We start from the raw sequence: 20,204 nt of genomic DNA, 5'->3' as shown, positions 1-20,204 counted from the left end.
TTTAGATGTAGATTAGTTTTTTTTAATTTTAGATGTAGATTAGCTTTTTTCAAAATTTTAGATGTAGATTAGTTTTTTTTAATTTTAGATGTAGATTAGTTTTTTTTTAATTTTAGATGTAGATTAGTGTTTTTAATTTTAGATGTAGATGAGTTTTTTTTTAATTTTAGATGTAGATTAGTTTTTTTTTAATTTTAGATGTAGAAAAGTTTTTTTTAAATTTTAGATGTAGATTAGATTTTTTAATTTTAGATGGAGATTAGTTTTTTTTTTAATTTTAGATGTAGATTAGTTTTTTTTTAATTTTAGATGTAGATTAGTTTTTTTAATTTTAGATGTAGATTAGTTATTTTTAATTTTAGATGTAGATTAGTTTTTTTTTAATTTTAGATGTAGATTAGTTTTTTTTTAATTTTAGATGTAGATTAGTTTTTTTTTTATTTTAGATGTAGATTAGATTTTTTAAATTTTAGATGTAGATTAGTTATTTTTTAATTTTAGATGAAGATTAGTTTTTTTTTAATTTTAGATGTAGGTTAGTTTTTTTTTTAAATTTAGATGTAGATTAGTTATTTTTTTAATTTTAGATGTAGATTAGATTTTTTTAATTTTAGATGTAGATTAGTTTTTTTTAATTTTAGATGTAGATTAGTTTTTTTTAATTTTAGATGTAGATTAGTTTTTTTTTAATTTTAGATGTAGATTAGTTTTTTTTAATTTTAGATGTAGATTATTTTTTTTTAATTTTAGATCTAGATTATTTTTTTTTAATTTTTGATGTAGATTAGTTTTTTTTTATTTTAGATGTAGATTAGTTTGTTTTTTTTAATTTTAGATGTAGATTAGTTTTTTTAATTTTAGATGTAGATTAGTTTTTTTTAATTTTAGATGTAGATTATTTTTTTTTAATTTTAGATGTAGATTAGTTTTTTTTTTAATTTTAGATGTAGATTAGTTATTTTTTAATTTTAGATGTAGATTAGTTTATTTTTTTAATTTTAGATATAGATTAGTAATTTTTTAATGTTAGATGTAGATTATTTTTTTTTAATTTTAGATGTAGATTAGTTTTTTTAATTTTAGATGTAGATTAGTTTTTTTTTTAATTTTAGATGTAGATTAGTTATTTTTACATTTTAGATGTAGATTAGTTTTTTTTAATTTTAGATGTAGATTAGTTTTTTTTAATTTTAGATGTAGATTAGTTTTTTTTTTAATTTTAGATGTAGATTAGTTTTTTTTAATTTTAGATGTAGATTAGTTTTTTTAATTTTAGATGTAGATTAGTTTTTTTAATTTTAGATGTAGATTAGTTTTTTTTTAATTTTAAATGTAGATTAGTTTTTTTTTTAATTTTAGATGTAGATTAGTTTTTTTTAATTTTAGATGTAGATTAGTTTTTTTAAATTTTAGATGTAGATTAGTTTTTTTTAATTTTAGATGTAGATTAGTTTTTTTTTTAATTTTAGATGTAGATTAGATTTTTTTAATTTTAGATGTAGATTAGCTTTTTTTTAATTTTAGATGTAGATTAGTTATTTTTTAATTTACAATGTAGATTAGTTTTTTTTAATTTTAGATGTAGATTAGTTATTTTTTAATTTACAATGTAGATTAGTTTTTTTAAATTTTAGATGTAGATTAGTTTTTTTTTAATTTTAAATGTAGATTAGTTTTTTTTTAATTTTAGATGTAGATTAGTTTTTTTTTTAATTTTAGATGTAGATTAGATTTTTTAAATTTTAGATGTAGATTAGTTTTTTTTTAATTTTAGATGTAGATTAGTTTTTTTTAAATTTTAGATGTAGATTAGTTTTTTTTTAATTTTAGATGTAGATTAGTTTTTTTTTAATTTTAGATGTAGATTAGTTTTTTTTTAATTTTAGATGTAGATTAGTTATTTTTTAATTTTAGATGTAGATTAGATTTTTTAAATTTTAGATGTAGATTAGTTTTTTTTTAATTTTAGATGTAGATAATTTTTTTTTAATTTTAGATGTAGATTAGATTTTTTAAATTTTAGATGTAGATTAGTTTTTTTTAATTTTAGATGTAGATTAGTTTTTTTAAATTTTAGATGTAGATTAGTTTTTTTTAATTTTAGATGTAGATTAGTTTTTTTTTTAATTTTAGATGTAGATTAGATTTTTTTAATTTTAGATGTAGATTAGCTTTTTTTTAATTTTAGATGTAGATTAGTTATTTTTTAATTTACAATGTAGATTAGTTTTTTTTAATTTTAGATGTAGATTAGTTATTTTTTAATTTACAATGTAGATTAGTTTTTTTAAATTTTAGATGTAGATTAGTTTTTTTTTAATTTTAAATGTAGATTAGTTTTTTTTTAATTTTAGATGTAGATTAGTTTTTTTTAAATTTTAGATGTAGATTATTTTTTTTTTAATTTTAGATGTAGATTAGTTTTTTTTTAATTTTAGATGTAGATTAGATTTTTTAAATTTTAGATGTAGATTAGTTTTTTTTTAATTTTAGATGTAGATTAGTTTTTTTTAAATTTTAGATGTAGATTAGTTTTTTTTTAATTTTAGATGTAGATTAGTTTTTTTTTAATTTTAGATGTAGATTAGTTTTTTTTTAATTTTAGATGTAGATTAGTTATTTTTTAATTTTAGATGTAGATTAGATTTTTTAAATTTTAGATGTAGATTAGTTTTTTTTTAATTTTAGATGTAGATAATTTTTTTTTAATTTTAGATGTAGATTAGATTTTTTAAATTTTAGATGTAGATTAGTTTTTTTTTAATTTTAGATGTAGATTAGCTTTTTTCAAAATTTTAGATGTAGATTAGTTTTTTTTAATTTTAGATGTAGATTAGTTTTTTTTAATTTTAGATGTAGATTAGTTTTTTTAATTTTAGATGTAGATTAGTTTTTTTAATTTTAGATGTAGATTAGTTTTTTTAAATTTTAGATGTAGATTAGTTTTTTTTTAATTTTAGATGTAAATTAGTTTTTTTTTAATTTTAGATGTAGATTAGCTTTTTTCAAAATTTTAGATGTAGATTAGTTTTTTTTTAATTTTAGATGTAGATTAGCTTTTTTCAAAATTTTAGATGTAGATTAGTTTTTTTTAATTTTAGATGTAGATTAGTTTTTTTTTAATTTTAGATGTAGATTAGTTTTTTTAATTTTAGATGTAGATTAGTTTTTTTTTAATTTTAGATGTAGATTAGTTTTTTTTTAATTTTAGATGTAGATTAGTTTTTTTTAATTTTAGATGTAGATTAGTTTTTTTTTAATTTTAGATGTAGATTAGTTATTTTTTAATTTTAGATGTAGATTAGTTATTTTTAATTTTAGATGTAGATTAGATTTTTTTAATTTTAGATGTAGATTAGTTTTTTTAATTTTAGATGTAGATTAGTTTTTTTTTAATTTTAGATGTAGATTAGTTTTTTTTTTAATTTTACATGTAGATTAGTTATTTTTTAATTTTAGATGTAGATTAGTTTTTTTAATTTTAGATGTAGATTAGTTTTTTTTTAATTTTAGATGTAGATTAGATTTTTTAAATTTTAGATGTAGATTAGTTTTTTTTAATTTTAGATGTAGATTAGTTTTTTTTTTTAATTTTAGATGTAGATTAGTTTTTTTTTAATTTTAGATGTAGATTAGTTATTTTTTAATTTTAGATGTAGATTAGTTATTTTTTAATTTTAGATGTAGATTAGTTATTTTTTAATTTTAGATGTAGATTAGTTATTTTTTAATTTTAGATGTAGATTAGTTATTTTTTAATTTTAGATGTAGATTAGTTTTTTTAATTTTAGATGTAGATTAGTTTTTTTTTTAATTTTAGATGTAGATTAGTTTTTTTTTAATTTTAGATGTAGATTAGTTATTTTTTAATTTTAGATGTAGATTAGATTTTTTTAATTTTAGATGTAGATTAGTTTTTTTTTTAATTTTAGATGTAGATTAGTTTTTTTAATTTTAGATGTAGATTAGTTTTTTTTAATTTTAGATGTAGATTAGTTTTTTTTTAATTTTAGATGTAGATTAGTTTTTTTTTAATTTTAGATGTAGATTAGTTTATTTTTTTAATTTTAGATGTAGATTAGTTATTTGTTTAATTTTAGATGTAGATTAGTTTTTTTAATTTTAGATGTAGATTAGTTATTTTTTAATTTTAAATGTAGATTAGTTTTTTTTTAATTGTAGATGTAGATTAGTTTGTTTTTAATTTTAGATGTAGATTAGTTTTTTTTTTATTTTAGATGTAGATTAGTTTTTTTTTAATTTTAGATGTAGATTAGTTTTATTTTTTAAGTTTAGATGTAGATAATTTTTTTTAATTTTAGATGTAGATTAGTTTTTTTTTTTAATTTTAGATGTAGATTAGTTATTTTTTAATTTTAGATGTAGATTAGTTTTTTTTTAATTTTAGATATAGATTAGTTTTTTTTAATTTTAGATGTAGATTATTTTTTTTTAATTTTAGATCTAGATTAGTTTTTTTTAATTTTAGATGTAGATTAGTTTTTTTTAATTTTAGATGTAGATTAGTTTGTTTTTTTTAATTTTAGATGTAGATTAGTTTTTTTAATTTTAGATGTAGATTAGTTTTTTTAATTTTAGATGTAGATTATTTTTTTTTAATTTTAGATGTAGATTAGTTTTTTTTTTAATTTTAGATGTAGATTAGTTATTTTTTAATTTTGGATGTAGATTAGTTTATTTTTTTAATTTTAGATGTAGATTAGTTATTTTTTAATGTTAGATGTAGATTATTTTTTTTTAATTTTAGATGTAGATTAGTTTTTTTTTTAATTTTAGATGTAGATTAGTTGTTTTTACATTTTAGATGTAGATTAGTTTTTTTTTAATTTTAGATGTAGATTAGTTTTTGTTAATTTTAGATGTAGATTAGTTTTTTTTTAATTTTAGATGTAGATTAGTTTTTTTTAATTTTAGATGTAGATTAGTTTGTTTTTTTAATTTTAGATGTAGATTAGTTATTTTTACATTTTAGATGTAGATTAGTTTTTTTAATTTTAGATGTAGATTAGTTTGTTTTTTTAATTTTAGATGTAGATTTTTTTTTTTTAATTTTAGATGTAGATTAGTTATTTTTACATTTTAGATGTAGATTAGTTATTTTTTAATTTTAGATGTAGATTAGTTTTTTTTAATTTTAGATGTAGATTAGTTTTTTTTGATTTTAGATGTAGATTAGTTTTTTTTAATTTTAGATGTAGATTAGTTTTTTTTAATTTTAGATGTAGAGTAGTTTTTTTTTAATTTTAGATGTAGATTAGTTATTTTTACATTTTAGATGTAGATTAGTTTTTTTTAATTTTAGATGTAGATTAGTTTGTTTTTTTAATTTTAGATGTAGATTAGTTTGTTTTTTTTTTAATTTTAGATGTAGATTAGTTTTTTTTAATTTTAGATGTAGATTAGTTTATTTTTTAATTTTAGATGTAGATTAGTTATTTTAATTTTAGATGTAGATTAGTTTTTTTAATTTTAGATGTAGATTAGTTATTTTTTAATTTTAGATGTAGATTAGTTTTTTTAATTTTAGATGTAGATTAGTTTGTTTTTTTTTTACTTTTAGATGTAGATTAGTTTTTTTTTAGTTTTAGATGTAGATTAGTTTTTTTTTAATTTTAGATGTAGATTAGTTATTTTTTAATTTTAGATGTAGATTAGTTATTATTTTAATTTTAGATGTAGATTAGTTTGTTTTTTTAATTTTAGATGTAGATTAGTTTGTTTTTTTAATTTTAGATGTAGATTAGTTATTTTTTAATTTTAGATGTAGATTAGTTTTTTTTTAATTTTAGATGTAGATTAGTTTTTTTTTTTAATTTTAGATGTAGATTAGTTATTTTTTAATTTTAGATGTAGATTAGTTTTTTTTTAATTTTAGATGTAGATTAGTTTTTTTTAATTTTAGATGTAGATTAGTTTTTTTTAATTTTAGATGTAGATTAGTTTTTTTTTAATTTTAGATGTAGATTAGTTATTTTTTAATTTTAGATGTAGATTAGTTATTTTTTAATTTTAGATGTAGATTAGTTATTTTTTAATTTTAGATGTAGATTAGTTATTTTTTAATTTTAGATGTAGATTAGTTTTTTTAATTTTAGATGTAGATTAGTTTTTTTTTAATTTTAGATGTAGATTAGTTTTTTTTTAATTTTAGATGTAGATTAGTTATTTTTTAATTTTAGATGTAGATTAGTTTGTTTTTTTAATTTTAGATGTAGATTAGTTTGTTTTTTTAATTTTAGATGTAGATTAGTTATTTTTTAATTTTAGATGTAGATTAGTTTTTTTTTAATTTTAGATGTAGATTAGTTTTTTTTTTTAATTTTAGATGTAGATTAGTTATTTTTTAATTTTAGATGTAGATTAGTTTTTTTTTAATTTTAGATGTAGATTAGTTTTTTTTAATTTTAGATGTAGATTAGTTTTTTTTAATTTTAGATGTAGATTAGTTTTTTTTTAATTTTAGATGTAGATTAGTTATTTTTTAATTTTAGATGTAGATTAGTTATTTTTTAATTTTAGATGTAGATTAGTTATTTTTTAATTTTAGATGTAGATTAGTTATTTTTTAATTTTAGATGTAGATTAGTTTTTTTAATTTTAGATGTAGATTAGTTTTTTTTTAATTTTAGATGTAGATTAGTTTTTTTTTAATTTTAGATGTAGATTAGTTATTTTTTAATTTTAGATGTAGATTAGATTTTTTTAATTTTAGATGTAGATTAGTTTTTTTTTTAATTTTAGATGTAGATTAGTTTTTTTAATTTTAGATGTAGATTAGTTTTTTTTAATTTTAGATGTAGATTAGTTTTTTTTTAATTTTAGATGTAGATTAGTTTTTTTTTAATTTTAGATGTAGATTAGTTTATTTTTTTAATTTTAGATGTAGATTAGTTATTTGTTTAATTTTAGATGTAGATTAGTTTTTTTTTAATTTTAGATGTAGATTAGTTATTTTTTAATTTTAAATGTAGATTAGTTTTTTTTTAATTGTAGATGTAGATTAGTTTGTTTTTAATTTTAGATGTAGATTAGTTTTTTTTTATTTTAGATGTAGATTAGTTTTTTTTTAATTTTAGATGTAGATTAGTTTTATTTTTTAAGTTTAGATGTAGATAATTTTTTTTAATTTTAGATGTAGATTAGTTTTTTTTTTTTTTTTTAGATGTAGATTAGTTATTTTTTAATTTTAGATGTAGATTAGTTTTTTTTTAATTTTAGATATAGATTAGTTTTTTTTAATTTTAGATGTAGATTATTTTTTTTTAATTTTAGATCTAGATTAGTTTTTTTTAATTTTAGATGTAGATTAGTTTTTTTTAATTTTAGATGTAGATTAGTTTGTTTTTTTTAATTTTAGATGTAGATTAGTTTTTTTAATTTTAGATGTAGATTAGTTTTTTTAATTTTAGATGTAGATTATTTTTTTTTAATTTTAGATGTAGATTAGTTTTTTTTTTAATTTTAGATGTAGATTAGTTATTTTTTAATTTTGGATGTAGATTAGTTTATTTTTTTAATTTTAGATGTAGATTAGTTATTTTTTAATGTTAGATGTAGATTATTTTTTTTTAATTTTAGATGTAGATTAGTTGTTTTTACATTTTAGATGTAGATTAGTTTTTTTTTAATTTTAGATGTAGATTAGTTTTTGTTAATTTTAGATGTAGATTAGTTTTTTTTTTAATTTTAGATGTAGATTAGTTTTTTTTAATTTTAGATGTAGATTAGTTTGTTTTTTTAATTTTAGATGTAGATTAGTTATTTTTACATTTTAGATGTAGATTAGTTATTTTTTAATTTTAGATGTAGATTAGTTATTTTTTAATTTTAGATGTAGATTAGTTTTTTTTTAATTTTAGATGTAGATTAGTTTTTTTTTTTAATTTTAGATGTAGATTAGTTATTTTTTAATTTTAGATGTAGATTAGTTTTTTTTTAATTTTAGATGTAGATTAGTTTTTTTTAATTTTAGATGTAGATTAGTTTTTTTTAATTTTAGATGTAGATTAGTTTTTTTTTAATTTTAGATGTAGATTAGTTATTTTTTAATTTTAGATGTAGATTAGTTATTTTTTAATTTTAGATGTAGATTAGTTATTTTTTAATTTTAGATGTAGATTAGTTATTTTTTAATTTTAGATGTAGATTAGTTTTTTTAATTTTAGATGTAGATTAGTTTTTTTTTAATTTTAGATGTAGATTAGTTTTTTTTTAATTTTAGATGTAGATTAGTTATTTTTTAATTTTAGATGTAGATTAGTTTGTTTTTTTAATTTTAGATGTAGATTAGTTTGTTTTTTTAATTTTAGATGTAGATTAGTTATTTTTTAATTTTAGATGTAGATTAGTTTTTTTTTAATTTTAGATGTAGATTAGTTTTTTTTTTTAATTTTAGATGTAGATTAGTTATTTTTTAATTTTAGATGTAGATTAGTTTTTTTTTAATTTTAGATGTAGATTAGTTTTTTTTAATTTTAGATGTAGATTAGTTTTTTTTAATTTTAGATGTAGATTAGTTTTTTTTTAATTTTAGATGTAGATTAGTTATTTTTTAATTTTAGATGTAGATTAGTTATTTTTTAATTTTAGATGTAGATTAGTTATTTTTTAATTTTAGATGTAGATTAGTTATTTTTTAATTTTAGATGTAGATTAGTTTTTTTAATTTTAGATGTAGATTAGTTTTTTTTTAATTTTAGATGTAGATTAGTTTTTTTTTAATTTTAGATGTAGATTAGTTATTTTTTAATTTTAGATGTAGATTAGATTTTTTTAATTTTAGATGTAGATTAGTTTTTTTTTTAATTTTAGATGTAGATTAGTTTTTTTAATTTTAGATGTAGATTAGTTTTTTTTAATTTTAGATGTAGATTAGTTTTTTTTTAATTTTAGATGTAGATTAGTTTATTTTTTTAATTTTAGATGTAGATTAGTTATTTGTTTAATTTTAGATGTAGATTAGTTTTTTTTTAATTTTAGATGTAGATTAGTTATTTTTTAATTTTAAATGTAGATTAGTTTTTTTTTAATTGTAGATGTAGATTAGTTTGTTTTTAATTTTAGATGTAGATTAGTTTTTTTTTTATTTTAGATGTAGATTAGTTTTTTTTTAATTTTAGATGTAGATTAGTTTTATTTTTTAAGTTTAGATGTAGATAATTTTTTTTAATTTTAGATGTAGATTAGTTTTTTTTTTTAATTTTAGATGTAGATTAGTTATTTTTTAATTTTAGATGTAGATTAGTTTTTTTTTAATTTTAGATATAGATTAGTTTTTTTTAATTTTAGATGTAGATTATTTTTTTTTAATTTTAGATCTAGATTAGTTTTTTTTAATTTTAGATGTAGATTAGTTTTTTTTAATTTTAGATGTAGATTAGTTTGTTTTTTTTAATTTTAGATGTAGATTAGTTTTTTTAATTTTAGATGTAGATTAGTTTTTTTAATTTTAGATGTAGATTATTTTTTTTTAATTTTAGATGTAGATTAGTTTTTTTTTTAATTTTAGATGTAGATTAGTTATTTTTTAATTTTGGATGTAGATTAGTTTATTTTTTTAATTTTAGATGTAGATTAGTTATTTTTTAATGTTAGATGTAGATTATTTTTTTTTAATTTTAGATGTAGATTAGTTTTTTTTTTAATTTTAGATGTAGATTAGTTGTTTTTACATTTTAGATGTAGATTAGTTTTTTTTTAATTTTAGATGTAGATTAGTTTTTGTTAATTTTAGATGTAGATTAGTTTTTTTTTTAATTTTAGATGTAGATTAGTTTTTTTTAATTTTAGATGTAGATTAGTTTGTTTTTTTAATTTTAGATGTAGATTAGTTATTTTTACATTTTAGATGTAGATTAGTTTTTTTAATTTTAGATGTAGATTAGTTTGTTTTTTTAATTTTAGATGTAGATTTTTTTTTTTTAATTTTAGATGTAGATTAGTTTTTTTTTAATTTTAGATGTAGATTAGTTTTTTTTTTTAATTTTAGATGTAGATTAGTTATTTTTTAATTTTAGATGTAGATTAGTTTTTTTTAATTTTAGATGTAGATTAGTTTTTTTTGATTTTAGATGTAGATTAGTTTTTTTTAATTTTAGATGTAGATTAGTTTTTTTTTTATTTTAGATGTAGAGTAGTTTTTTTTTAATTTTAGATGTAGATTAGTTATTTTTACTTTTTAGATGTAGATTAGTTTTTTTTAATTTTAGATGTAGATTAGTTTGTTTTTTTAATTTTAGATGTAGATTAGTTTGTTTTTTTTAATTTTAGATGTAGATTAGTTTTTTTTAATTTTAGATGTAGATTAGTTTATTTTTTAATTTTAGATGTAGATTAGTTATTTTAATTTTAGATGTAGATTAGTTTTTTTAATTTTAGATGTAGATTAGTTATTTTTTAATTTTAGATGTAGATTAGTTTTTTTAATTTTAGATGTAGATTAGTTTGTTTTTCTTTTACTTTTAGATGTAGATTAGTTTTTTTTTAGTTTTAGATGTAGATTAGTTTTTTTTTAATTTTAGATGTAGATTAGTTATTTTTTAATTTTAGATGTAGATTAGTTATTTTTTTAATTTTAGATGTAGATTAGTTTGTTTTTTTAATTTTAGATGTAGATTAGTTTGTTTTTTTAATTTTAGATGTAGATTAGTTATTTTTTAATTTTAGATGTAGATTAGTTTTTTTTAATTTTAGATGTAGATTAGTTTTTTTTTTTAATTTTAGATGTAGATTAGTTATTTTTTAATTTTAGATGTAGATTAGTTTTTTTTTAATTTTAGATGTAGATTAGTTTTTTTTAATTTTAGATGTAGATTAGTTTTTTTTAATTTTAGATGTAGATTAGTTTTTTTTTAATTTTAGATGTAGATTAGTTTTTTTTAATTTTAGATGTAGATTAGTTTGTTTTTTTAATTTTAGATGTAGATTAGTTTGTTTTTTTTAATTTTAGATGTAGATTAGTTTATTTTTTAATTTTAGATGTAGATTAGTTATTTTAATTTTAGATGTAGATTAGTTTTTTTAATTTTAGATGTAGATTAGTTATTTTTTAATTTTAGATGTAGATTAGTTTTTTTAATTTTAGATGTAGATTAGTTATTTTTTAATTTTAGATGTAGATTAGTTATTTTTTAATTTTAGATGTAGATTAGTTATTTTTTAATTTTAGATGTAGATTAGTTTTTTTTTAATTTTAGATGTAGATTAGTTATTTTTTAATTTTAGATGTAGATTAGTTTTTTTAATTTTAGATGTAGATTAGTTATTTTTTAATTTTAGATGTAGATTAGTTTTTTTAATTTTAGATGTAGATTAGTTATTTTTTAATTTTAGATGTAGATTAGTTATTTTTTAATTTTAGATGTAGATTAGTTATTTTTTAATTTTAGATGTAGATTAGTTATTTTTTAATTTTAGATGTAGATTAGTTTTTTTAATTTTAGATGTAGATTAGTTATTTTTTAATTTTAGATGTAGATTAGTTTTTTTAATTTTAGATATAGATTAGTTTTTTTTAATTTTAGATGTAGATTATTTTTTTTTAATTTTAGATCTAGATTAGTTTTTTTTAATTTTAGATGTAGATTAGTTTTTTTTAATTTTAGATGTAGATTAGTTTGTTTTTTTTAATTTTAGATGTAGATTAGTTTTTTTAATTTTAGATGTAGATTAGTTTTTTTAATTTTAGATGTAGATTATTTTTTTTTAATTTTAGATGTAGATTAGTTTTTTTTTTAATTTTAGATGTAGATTAGTTATTTTTTAATTTTGGATGTAGATTAGTTTATTTTTTTAATTTTAGATGTAGATTAGTTATTTTTTAATGTTAGATGTAGATTATTTTTTTTTAATTTTAGATGTAGATTAGTTTTTTTTTTAATTTTAGATGTAGATTAGTTGTTTTTACATTTTAGATGTAGATTAGTTTTTTTTTAATTTTAGATGTAGATTAGTTTTTGTTAATTTTAGATGTAGATTAGTTTTTTTTTTAATTTTAGATGTAGATTAGTTTTTTTTAATTTTAGATGTAGATTAGTTTGTTTTTTTAATTTTAGATGTAGATTAGTTATTTTTACATTTTAGATGTAGATTAGTTTTTTTAATTTTAGATGTAGATTAGTTTGTTTTTTTAATTTTAGATGTAGATTTTTTTTTTTTAATTTTAGATGTAGATTAGTTTTTTTTTAATTTTAGATGTAGATTAGTTTTTTTTTTTAATTTTAGATGTAGATTAGTTATTTTTTAATTTTAGATGTAGATTAGTTTTTTTTAATTTTAGATGTAGATTAGTTTTTTTTGATTTTAGATGTAGATTAGTTTTTTTTAATTTTAGATGTAGATTAGTTTTTTTTTTATTTTAGATGTAGAGTAGTTTTTTTTTAATTTTAGATGTAGATTAGTTATTTTTACTTTTTAGATGTAGATTAGTTTTTTTTAATTTTAGATGTAGATTAGTTTGTTTTTTTAATTTTAGATGTAGATTAGTTTGTTTTTTTTAATTTTAGATGTAGATTAGTTTTTTTTAATTTTAGATGTAGATTAGTTTATTTTTTAATTTTAGATGTAGATTAGTTATTTTAATTTTAGATGTAGATTAGTTTTTTTAATTTTAGATGTAGATTAGTTTGTTTTTCTTTTACTTTTAGATGTAGATTAGTTTTTTTTTAGTTTTAGATGTAGATTAGTTTTTTTTTAATTTTAGATGTAGATTAGTTATTTTTTAATTTTAGATGTAGATTAGTTATTTTTTTAATTTTAGATGTAGATTAGTTTGTTTTTTTAATTTTAGATGTAGATTAGTTTGTTTTTTTAATTTTAGATGTAGATTAGTTATTTTTTAATTTTAGATGTAGATTAGTTTTTTTTTAATTTTAGATGTAGATTAGTTTTTTTTTTTAATTTTAGATGTAGATTAGTTATTTTTTAATTTTAGATGTAGATTAGTTTTTTTTTAATTTTAGATGTAGATTAGTTTTTTTTAATTTTAGATGTAGATTAGTTTTTTTTAATTTTAGATGTAGATTAGTTTTTTTTTAATTTTAGATGTAGATTAGTTTTTTTTAATTTTAGATGTAGATTAGTTTGTTTTTTTAATTTTAGATGTAGATTAGTTTGTTTTTTTTAATTTTAGATGTAGATTAGTTTATTTTTTAATTTTAGATGTAGATTAGTTATTTTAATTTTAGATGTAGATTAGTTTTTTTAATTTTAGATGTAGATTAGTTATTTTTTAATTTTAGATGTAGATTAGTTTTTTTAATTTTAGATGTAGATTAGTTATTTTTTAATTTTAGATGTAGATTAGTTATTTTTTAATTTTAGATGTAGATTAGTTATTTTTTAATTTTAGATGTAGATTAGTTTTTTTTTAATTTTAGATGTAGATTAGTTATTTTTTAATTTTAGATGTAGATTAGTTTTTTTAATTTTAGATGTAGATTAGTTATTTTTTAATTTTAGATGTAGATTAGTTTTTTTAATTTTAGATGTAGATTAGTTATTTTTTAATTTTAGATGTAGATTAGTTATTTTTTAATTTTAGATGTAGATTAGTTATTTTTTAATTTTAGATGTAGATTAGTTATTTTTTAATTTTAGATGTAGATTAGTTTTTTTAATTTTAGATGTAGATTAGTTATTTTTTAATTTTAGATGTAGATTAGTTTGTTTTTTTTGATTTTAGATGTAGATTAGTTATTTTTTTAATTTTAGATGTAGAAACAAGAAACAGAAACGAAAGGAATCTTCTAGGGTAAAATTGGCATGCACAATGGTGATTAACCCTCTCCCTCTCCTCTGTCCTGCTAATGCTGTCAGTAAACTTCCAAACTGTATTCACAGACCGAACGACCTTATTTGGCCGTGGATTGGAAGGCATAACTTGTAACCCGTACGACAGTTATTGTTGTTCTTATGTTTTGTTTGTGTTTCTGATTTCTGGTCTGTTTTACTTTCACCTACCCATTGTCCGACTCTATTTTTTCATAGTTTTTCAACTTTTCACTCAAATAAAAGTTTATATATATATATATATATATATATATATATATATATATATATAGCTGCTAATTCACACTCATGTTCTATATATACGACGTTGTTTGCAGGTCTTTTACTAGACTGAAAAGTCATCAGAAGCAAAAACATAAATGAATTTTAAAATGTGGGTTGTCCGAACCTCATACGTTGTATCGACGGGAGAGTCCATGATATATATATATATATATATATATATATATATATATATATATATATATATATATATATATATATATATATATATATATATTCACGTGTAATCACCTTTTTCTTCACCATAATCCCTCTGCTTCACTTTTTTGTTATCAAGTAAGATCTTTGACTTACTTATTGTTTCATCAAATACTTTTGCATGCAAAATCCGATCCCGCATTTTACTAATTCCTACCCTCTGATGAGAAGGAAAGTATTTCTTCGAAACTCTGCGGATTAAGGACTATCCACTTATCTAGTGTTTCCTTTTCAGATTAAATATGTTTTTAACTCATTTCAAAGTGTTTTTTAACGTTTTATTAAGTGTTTGTATATATATACATATATATATATATATATATATATATATATATATATATATATATATATACCAGGTTAAAGGTATTCAATAGTGAATTTAATAGGAATTTAATGAGGTTATTAAGAGTGAGGTTATTAAGAGAGCAAGTTATTAATATAAACAAATTTACACTGTCGAAAACATTAGTATGTCCAGTGTCGCAACCATGTAAATTTGTACAGCTGGTATATATATATAAAATAGACTCTACTAAAACCTTTCCTTATCCTTTTCTCCCTGACAGACAATTAAAATAGATAAAACTAAACAAATAAAAGTAAAAATGAAATAAAATAAATTATCTATAGAAAAACAACTGAAAAAAAAATCCCTTAAAAAATAACTACTCCTAATGACACTCGGGAATCAAAAGCGCTCGAGAGAAAATGGCCGACACGGAATCACTTGGCTACATACTACACAATTTGCAACCAGAGACTAAGAGAAATGCTCGACAAATCGAGAGATAAAGCAGAAAGATAAGAAAAAGAGAGAATTTCGTCATATCCAGCCAAATGTGCCTCGAAAATGACTTGCTGGCTAAAGATATAAAGTATACTATATATATATATATATATATATATATATATATATATATATATATATATATATATATATATATATATATATATATATATATATATATAATGAGATGAATTAGATCACAGATTAATGAATCTTGTTTTATCAAAGTATTTTTGCAAAGTATTTTTGGGAGGTAATATTTTTACCAATAAAAAATAAGACAAAATAAATCTAAAATTCTCCATTCCCAAAGGATTATTGCCTATTACTGTGGATGCTCCATCAACAGAATTGAAATTTACCTTCAATGGGGAAATCTTCAACCAATCTGGAACCTAATAACATCGTCCCATTCTATTCAAGGATTATTATTCTATAAATCTCATATCCTTCTTTTGGTTTCAACCCTTATTTTCTTTCTCTATTTCCCTTAAAAAGATTTAATCTTTAATATATTTTCTATGTATGTGCTGAATAGCAAAATCATATCAAACCAGGTTTAATATTTTGCTAATGACTTTTCTACATCGAAAATCCATGGATTAAGGAAATTACTTTGAACTGTATTCTTTGTTCAAATAGTAAATTTTTGTTTTGAAAAATTATATTTTTCTGAATGAAATTTAAATATAAAAAAACTGTAAACTTTACATCATATATATATATATATATATATATATATGAAACAGAGAGTGGAGAGAAAAGGTTTTATGGTGGTAAATTATATCTTGTTTTAGAAACAATAATGCATAGTATATAACAACACAGAAATTTATTTCTTTATATTTTTATTTAATCAGTGTTTAAACAAACGATAGAAATTTAATTTCAGGTCGACATTGATTAAATTTGTAACTCTGTCCCCAATATTGAATACTCCAACCCCATGAATAGGAAAACGTTATTATCTTAACCACTGACTAATGATGACGAAAGATTGGATTGTATCCAACTGCTCTGCGCGGTGCCTAATAATTCTGCCTACATTTATTGAAAGTTGATTAAAATATCCGTCAGTCCGTAGAAAGATCTGAAAGAAATCCTTGTTAGGAAGTGAGCGAGTAAGGTTGAAGGAAGAGGTGCGTGCAGAGGTTGGAACCAACCTGTTTTTCTCTGGGGCGCCCTTCCAATGAAACCGGCATGATGTGACCAATAATTGCCAATTGATGCACGCAGTCGCAGAGCACCGTGACAAGGTAGATCGATTCCAAACTGTTCACTGCAACACTGAAATGAGAAAACAAAGTTGAATCAAATACGAGATTACAAATACGAACTCATTTTGGATTTTTTTTTTTTTTACTGCTTTTTTACACCAAAACACAGTGTCACTTGAATGTAAGTGGGCAACTATTTTGCGACAAAATTTGTAGGGATACAGGAAGTTAAGCAACAAGATGTTTGTTCACATTACCTTTGAGCTTCTACATGTCAGTACAGTCGGGAAAGCAAGAAACAGGGAGGTAATTCCAAAGTCTAGCAATTTAAGGAAATAAACTATTAGAGTAGAAGACTTTCCGACATCTAGGATCTCAGCAGTGAAGGGGTGGGACTTTGCTGCTTGTTAGGTTAGTCAGGGGTATTTACGTTGAGGCAGTACAAGGGCTTAGAGTTCATCGGAGCACTTTCCATTAAAATACTTGTAAAATAGGCACTGGGATGCAACATTTTATCAATGAGACAGAGGTTGGAGTTTGGTTGACAGTGAGGATCTATTAAGTTGGTGACTCTTTTTTGAATCCTGTTTAGAAGTGAGGGACTAGCAGCAGATGCCCCAGCTCAAATATGGCAACAATACTCCATGCCTGGGCGAATGGTGATCTTGTAGAGATCCAGGATACTCTCAGGCATAAGTAACTTTCTAACATAGTAAAGAGAGCACACTTTTTTCGCAGCAGCCTTAACAATATCCTCAATATATTTGTTCCAGTTCTAATTCCCTGTAACCATTAAGCTGATCAGTTCAAATAAAGAGCTTTCAGTTAGTGTATCATGAGCTGTGGCTTACAGTGGTTGAGGTTTCTTGTAATTATTAAAGGAAAGAAGCTTAGTCTTGTCAGAATTGAATGTTATCATCCACTTATGTCCCCATTCCACTGTGAAAATTTAAAGTTTCAGTAATGTCTTTAGATATGTCTCCATTTGTTTTCTCCTTGGGTTTGTCATAGAGTGTGGTGTTATCAGCAAATATACCCATCTCGGAGACAATTTCATCATGAAGTCGTTTATGAATATGAGGAATACTAAAAGTCCAAGGGTCAACCCCCTGAGGACACCCACATTTTATATATTTATGTTGACATACGACCGTTGAGGACGACCTGGATTAATTGGAAGGTGCTATGTCACACATGCAAAAGGACGTTGCAATTATTTCTGGCATAAGATGGATAAAATATTTTATTTGGATTAATTAAACTGTTTTGGTCAGTGTAACCTCCAACCTTTTTCAGATGCGCTTTATCAAACTCATAAATTTTTATGCCAAATATGGGCATGTGGCACAATGTTGCAAAATATAATAAATTCTAAGTGACAGTCTTCTGGGGATTGAAAGTTAAATCCTCAATATAGGTGACGTTAAGAATACAATTACAAACTATTTAAGACTTCTACTTGGTCATGGCTGACGAATCGAGAACAAGCTATCCCAGTAAATTAAGTAAAGGGTTCTGTTTAAAATTCCATGCAAATTCTCAAGTTTAATATAAAGATTTTTGAGATTTTTGAATTTCGAGTGTGCCCAAAGAAAGTTGGATGTTACATCGGCCAAAACGTTGTGAGAATAACATCCAAAATGAAAAAAATAATCTAAATAATACAAAATATATATATACCTAACCCTAACCCTACTGTAAATATTTGGCTTCTTGTGTGCCCTTTATATTTTATATCTAACAAACACCCTCATTGTGTGCCCTTTATATTTTATATCTAACAAACACCCTCATTGTGTGCCCTTTATATTTTATATCTAACAAACACCCTCATTGTGTGCCCTTTATATTTTATATCTAACAAACACCCTCATTGTGTGCCCTTTATATTTTATATCTAACAAACACCCTCATTGTCCAAATTCCGTTCTCATCTTGTTATTCACCTTACACATCTGACCACAATCACAGTAGTCTCTTTATGTCTTGTCTGTGGTGAAAAATAAAAAATTTAAAAATAAATAAAAATAAAAATAAAATATTCGTCTGACAAAGAATGATTTAGGCCAGAGGTTCTCAACTAGGGGTAAATCTACCCCTAGGGTGTAAAAAGTTATATAGTCGGGGGGGGGGGGGTAAATAATTGAAGTACCTGATAATTTAAAATTAATTATTTTATTTTCAGATTGGGTAATGTCTAAGAAACGTACATACCTGGATTATTATTATTACTAGCAGTTCAGTCCGGCTTTGCTCGGGCCCTATGTACTCTTCATAACTTGCCCTGTGTGAATACACTTTATGTAAGATTTCAAATGTTTAGACAAAAATTTGTCTGAGTAATTTTGTACAGATTGCAGAGGTCAATTTTTTTAACTTTGACCCCAATTTTGACCCCTTAACATTTATTATTTTGGTTTCAAATCAAAATATAAAGTTTTATCCATGTCCAAGTTATCTACATCTAAAATTTCAAGTCTTTAGACCAAAAATTGTCGGAAGAATTTGGTAGAATTTGCAAAGGTCAACTCTTTTAACTTTAATTTTTTGTCAGCCAAATTTTCGCCACAAAACTGATTAAAATGCTTGCCGCATGTCTGAATACCCGTTATGTATAAATTTCAAATGTTTAGATCAGAAATTGGCTGAGTAATTTGGTAGAGACCACAAAGGTCAAATTTTTTTAACTTTGGCCCCAATTTTGACCCCTTAACATTTATTTTTTGGGGCTCAAATCAAATTAAAAAGCTTGATCCATGTCCAAGTAACCGATATTTAAAATTTCAAGTGTTTAGACCCAAAATTGGCAGAAGAGTTTGGTAGAGTTTTCAAAGATCAAATCGTTGAACTTTAACTCCTTGACAGCCAAATTTGTAGCCGAAAACCAATTAAAAAGATTTTCCCAAATCTCAATACTCCTTATGTAAAATCTCGAGTCTCTAGACTGAAAATTGACAGAGTTATTTTGTAGGGAAATGCACACACACACACACACACACACACACACACACTTTTATAGGTATATAGATTACATGGGATACGCATGTGACTAGTGTCTGCTTCTGAATTTGATTTTCCCCAGGAACTTAGATTTGAATACTTGATGCTTTGCTAGAGCTCTCAAGGGTATTTTTTATCGTGACACCATCACTAGCCTACCACAGCTTAAGAGAGACCCATCTACCCTCAAGAGAAGGATAGACTGCGTCAGTTTCCCAACCTGGTATTTTATCTTGCAGTACATAGTGCGCCTCGCCTTCCCAAATGATCATCCATATGGTACTGGCCAGGCTAAACATTGCTTAACTTGGTGATTTAATGAGAACTGGTGTGTCGATGTGATTGTGCCATAATCTTTATTATTATTATTATTATTATTATTATTATTTTCATCATTATTATTATCATCATTATTATTATTATTATCATTATTATTATTATTATTTATATCATTATTATTATTATTATTATTTTCATCATTATTATTATCATTATTATTATTATTATTATTATTATTTTCATCATTATTATTATTATCATTATTATTATCATTATTATTATCATCATCATTATTATCATTATTATTATCATCATTATTATTATTATTATCATTATTATTATCATCATTATTATCATCATTATTACTATTATTATCATCATCATCATCATCATCATCATTATTATTATCATCATTATTATTATTATTATCATTATTATTATTATTATTATTATTATTATCATTATTATTATTTTCATCATTATTATTATCATCATTATTATTATTATTATCATTATTATTATCATCATTATTATCATCATTATTACTATTATTATTATTATCATCATCATCATCATCATCATCATCATCATCATTATTATTATTATATTTAAAAATTGAATTCACGGTTAAA

General features: G+C 20.0%; 1 protein-coding gene across 1 annotated transcript in view; it reads right to left on the bottom strand.

Moving 5' to 3' along the window:
- Window positions 1-20,204, bottom strand: part of LOC145293106 (dynein regulatory complex protein 9-like) — a 1,598,532-nt gene that overhangs the window by 1,534,307 nt on the left and 44,021 nt on the right. The window contains exon 2 of the mRNA XM_080139483.1: window positions 16,240-16,363. Within this exon, the coding sequence (XP_079995609.1) occupies window positions 16,240-16,363 (124 nt within the window). The remainder of the gene's footprint in view (window positions 1-16,239; window positions 16,364-20,204) is intronic.

The sequence above is a fragment of the Euprymna scolopes genome, chromosome 14 (assembly GCF_053919585.1).
Source record: "Euprymna scolopes isolate OS-2025 chromosome 14, ASM5391958v1, whole genome shotgun sequence".
Classification (NCBI taxonomy): domain Eukaryota; kingdom Metazoa; phylum Mollusca; class Cephalopoda; order Sepiida; family Sepiolidae; genus Euprymna; species Euprymna scolopes.
This window is presented reverse-complemented; position numbering and strand designations above follow the sequence as displayed.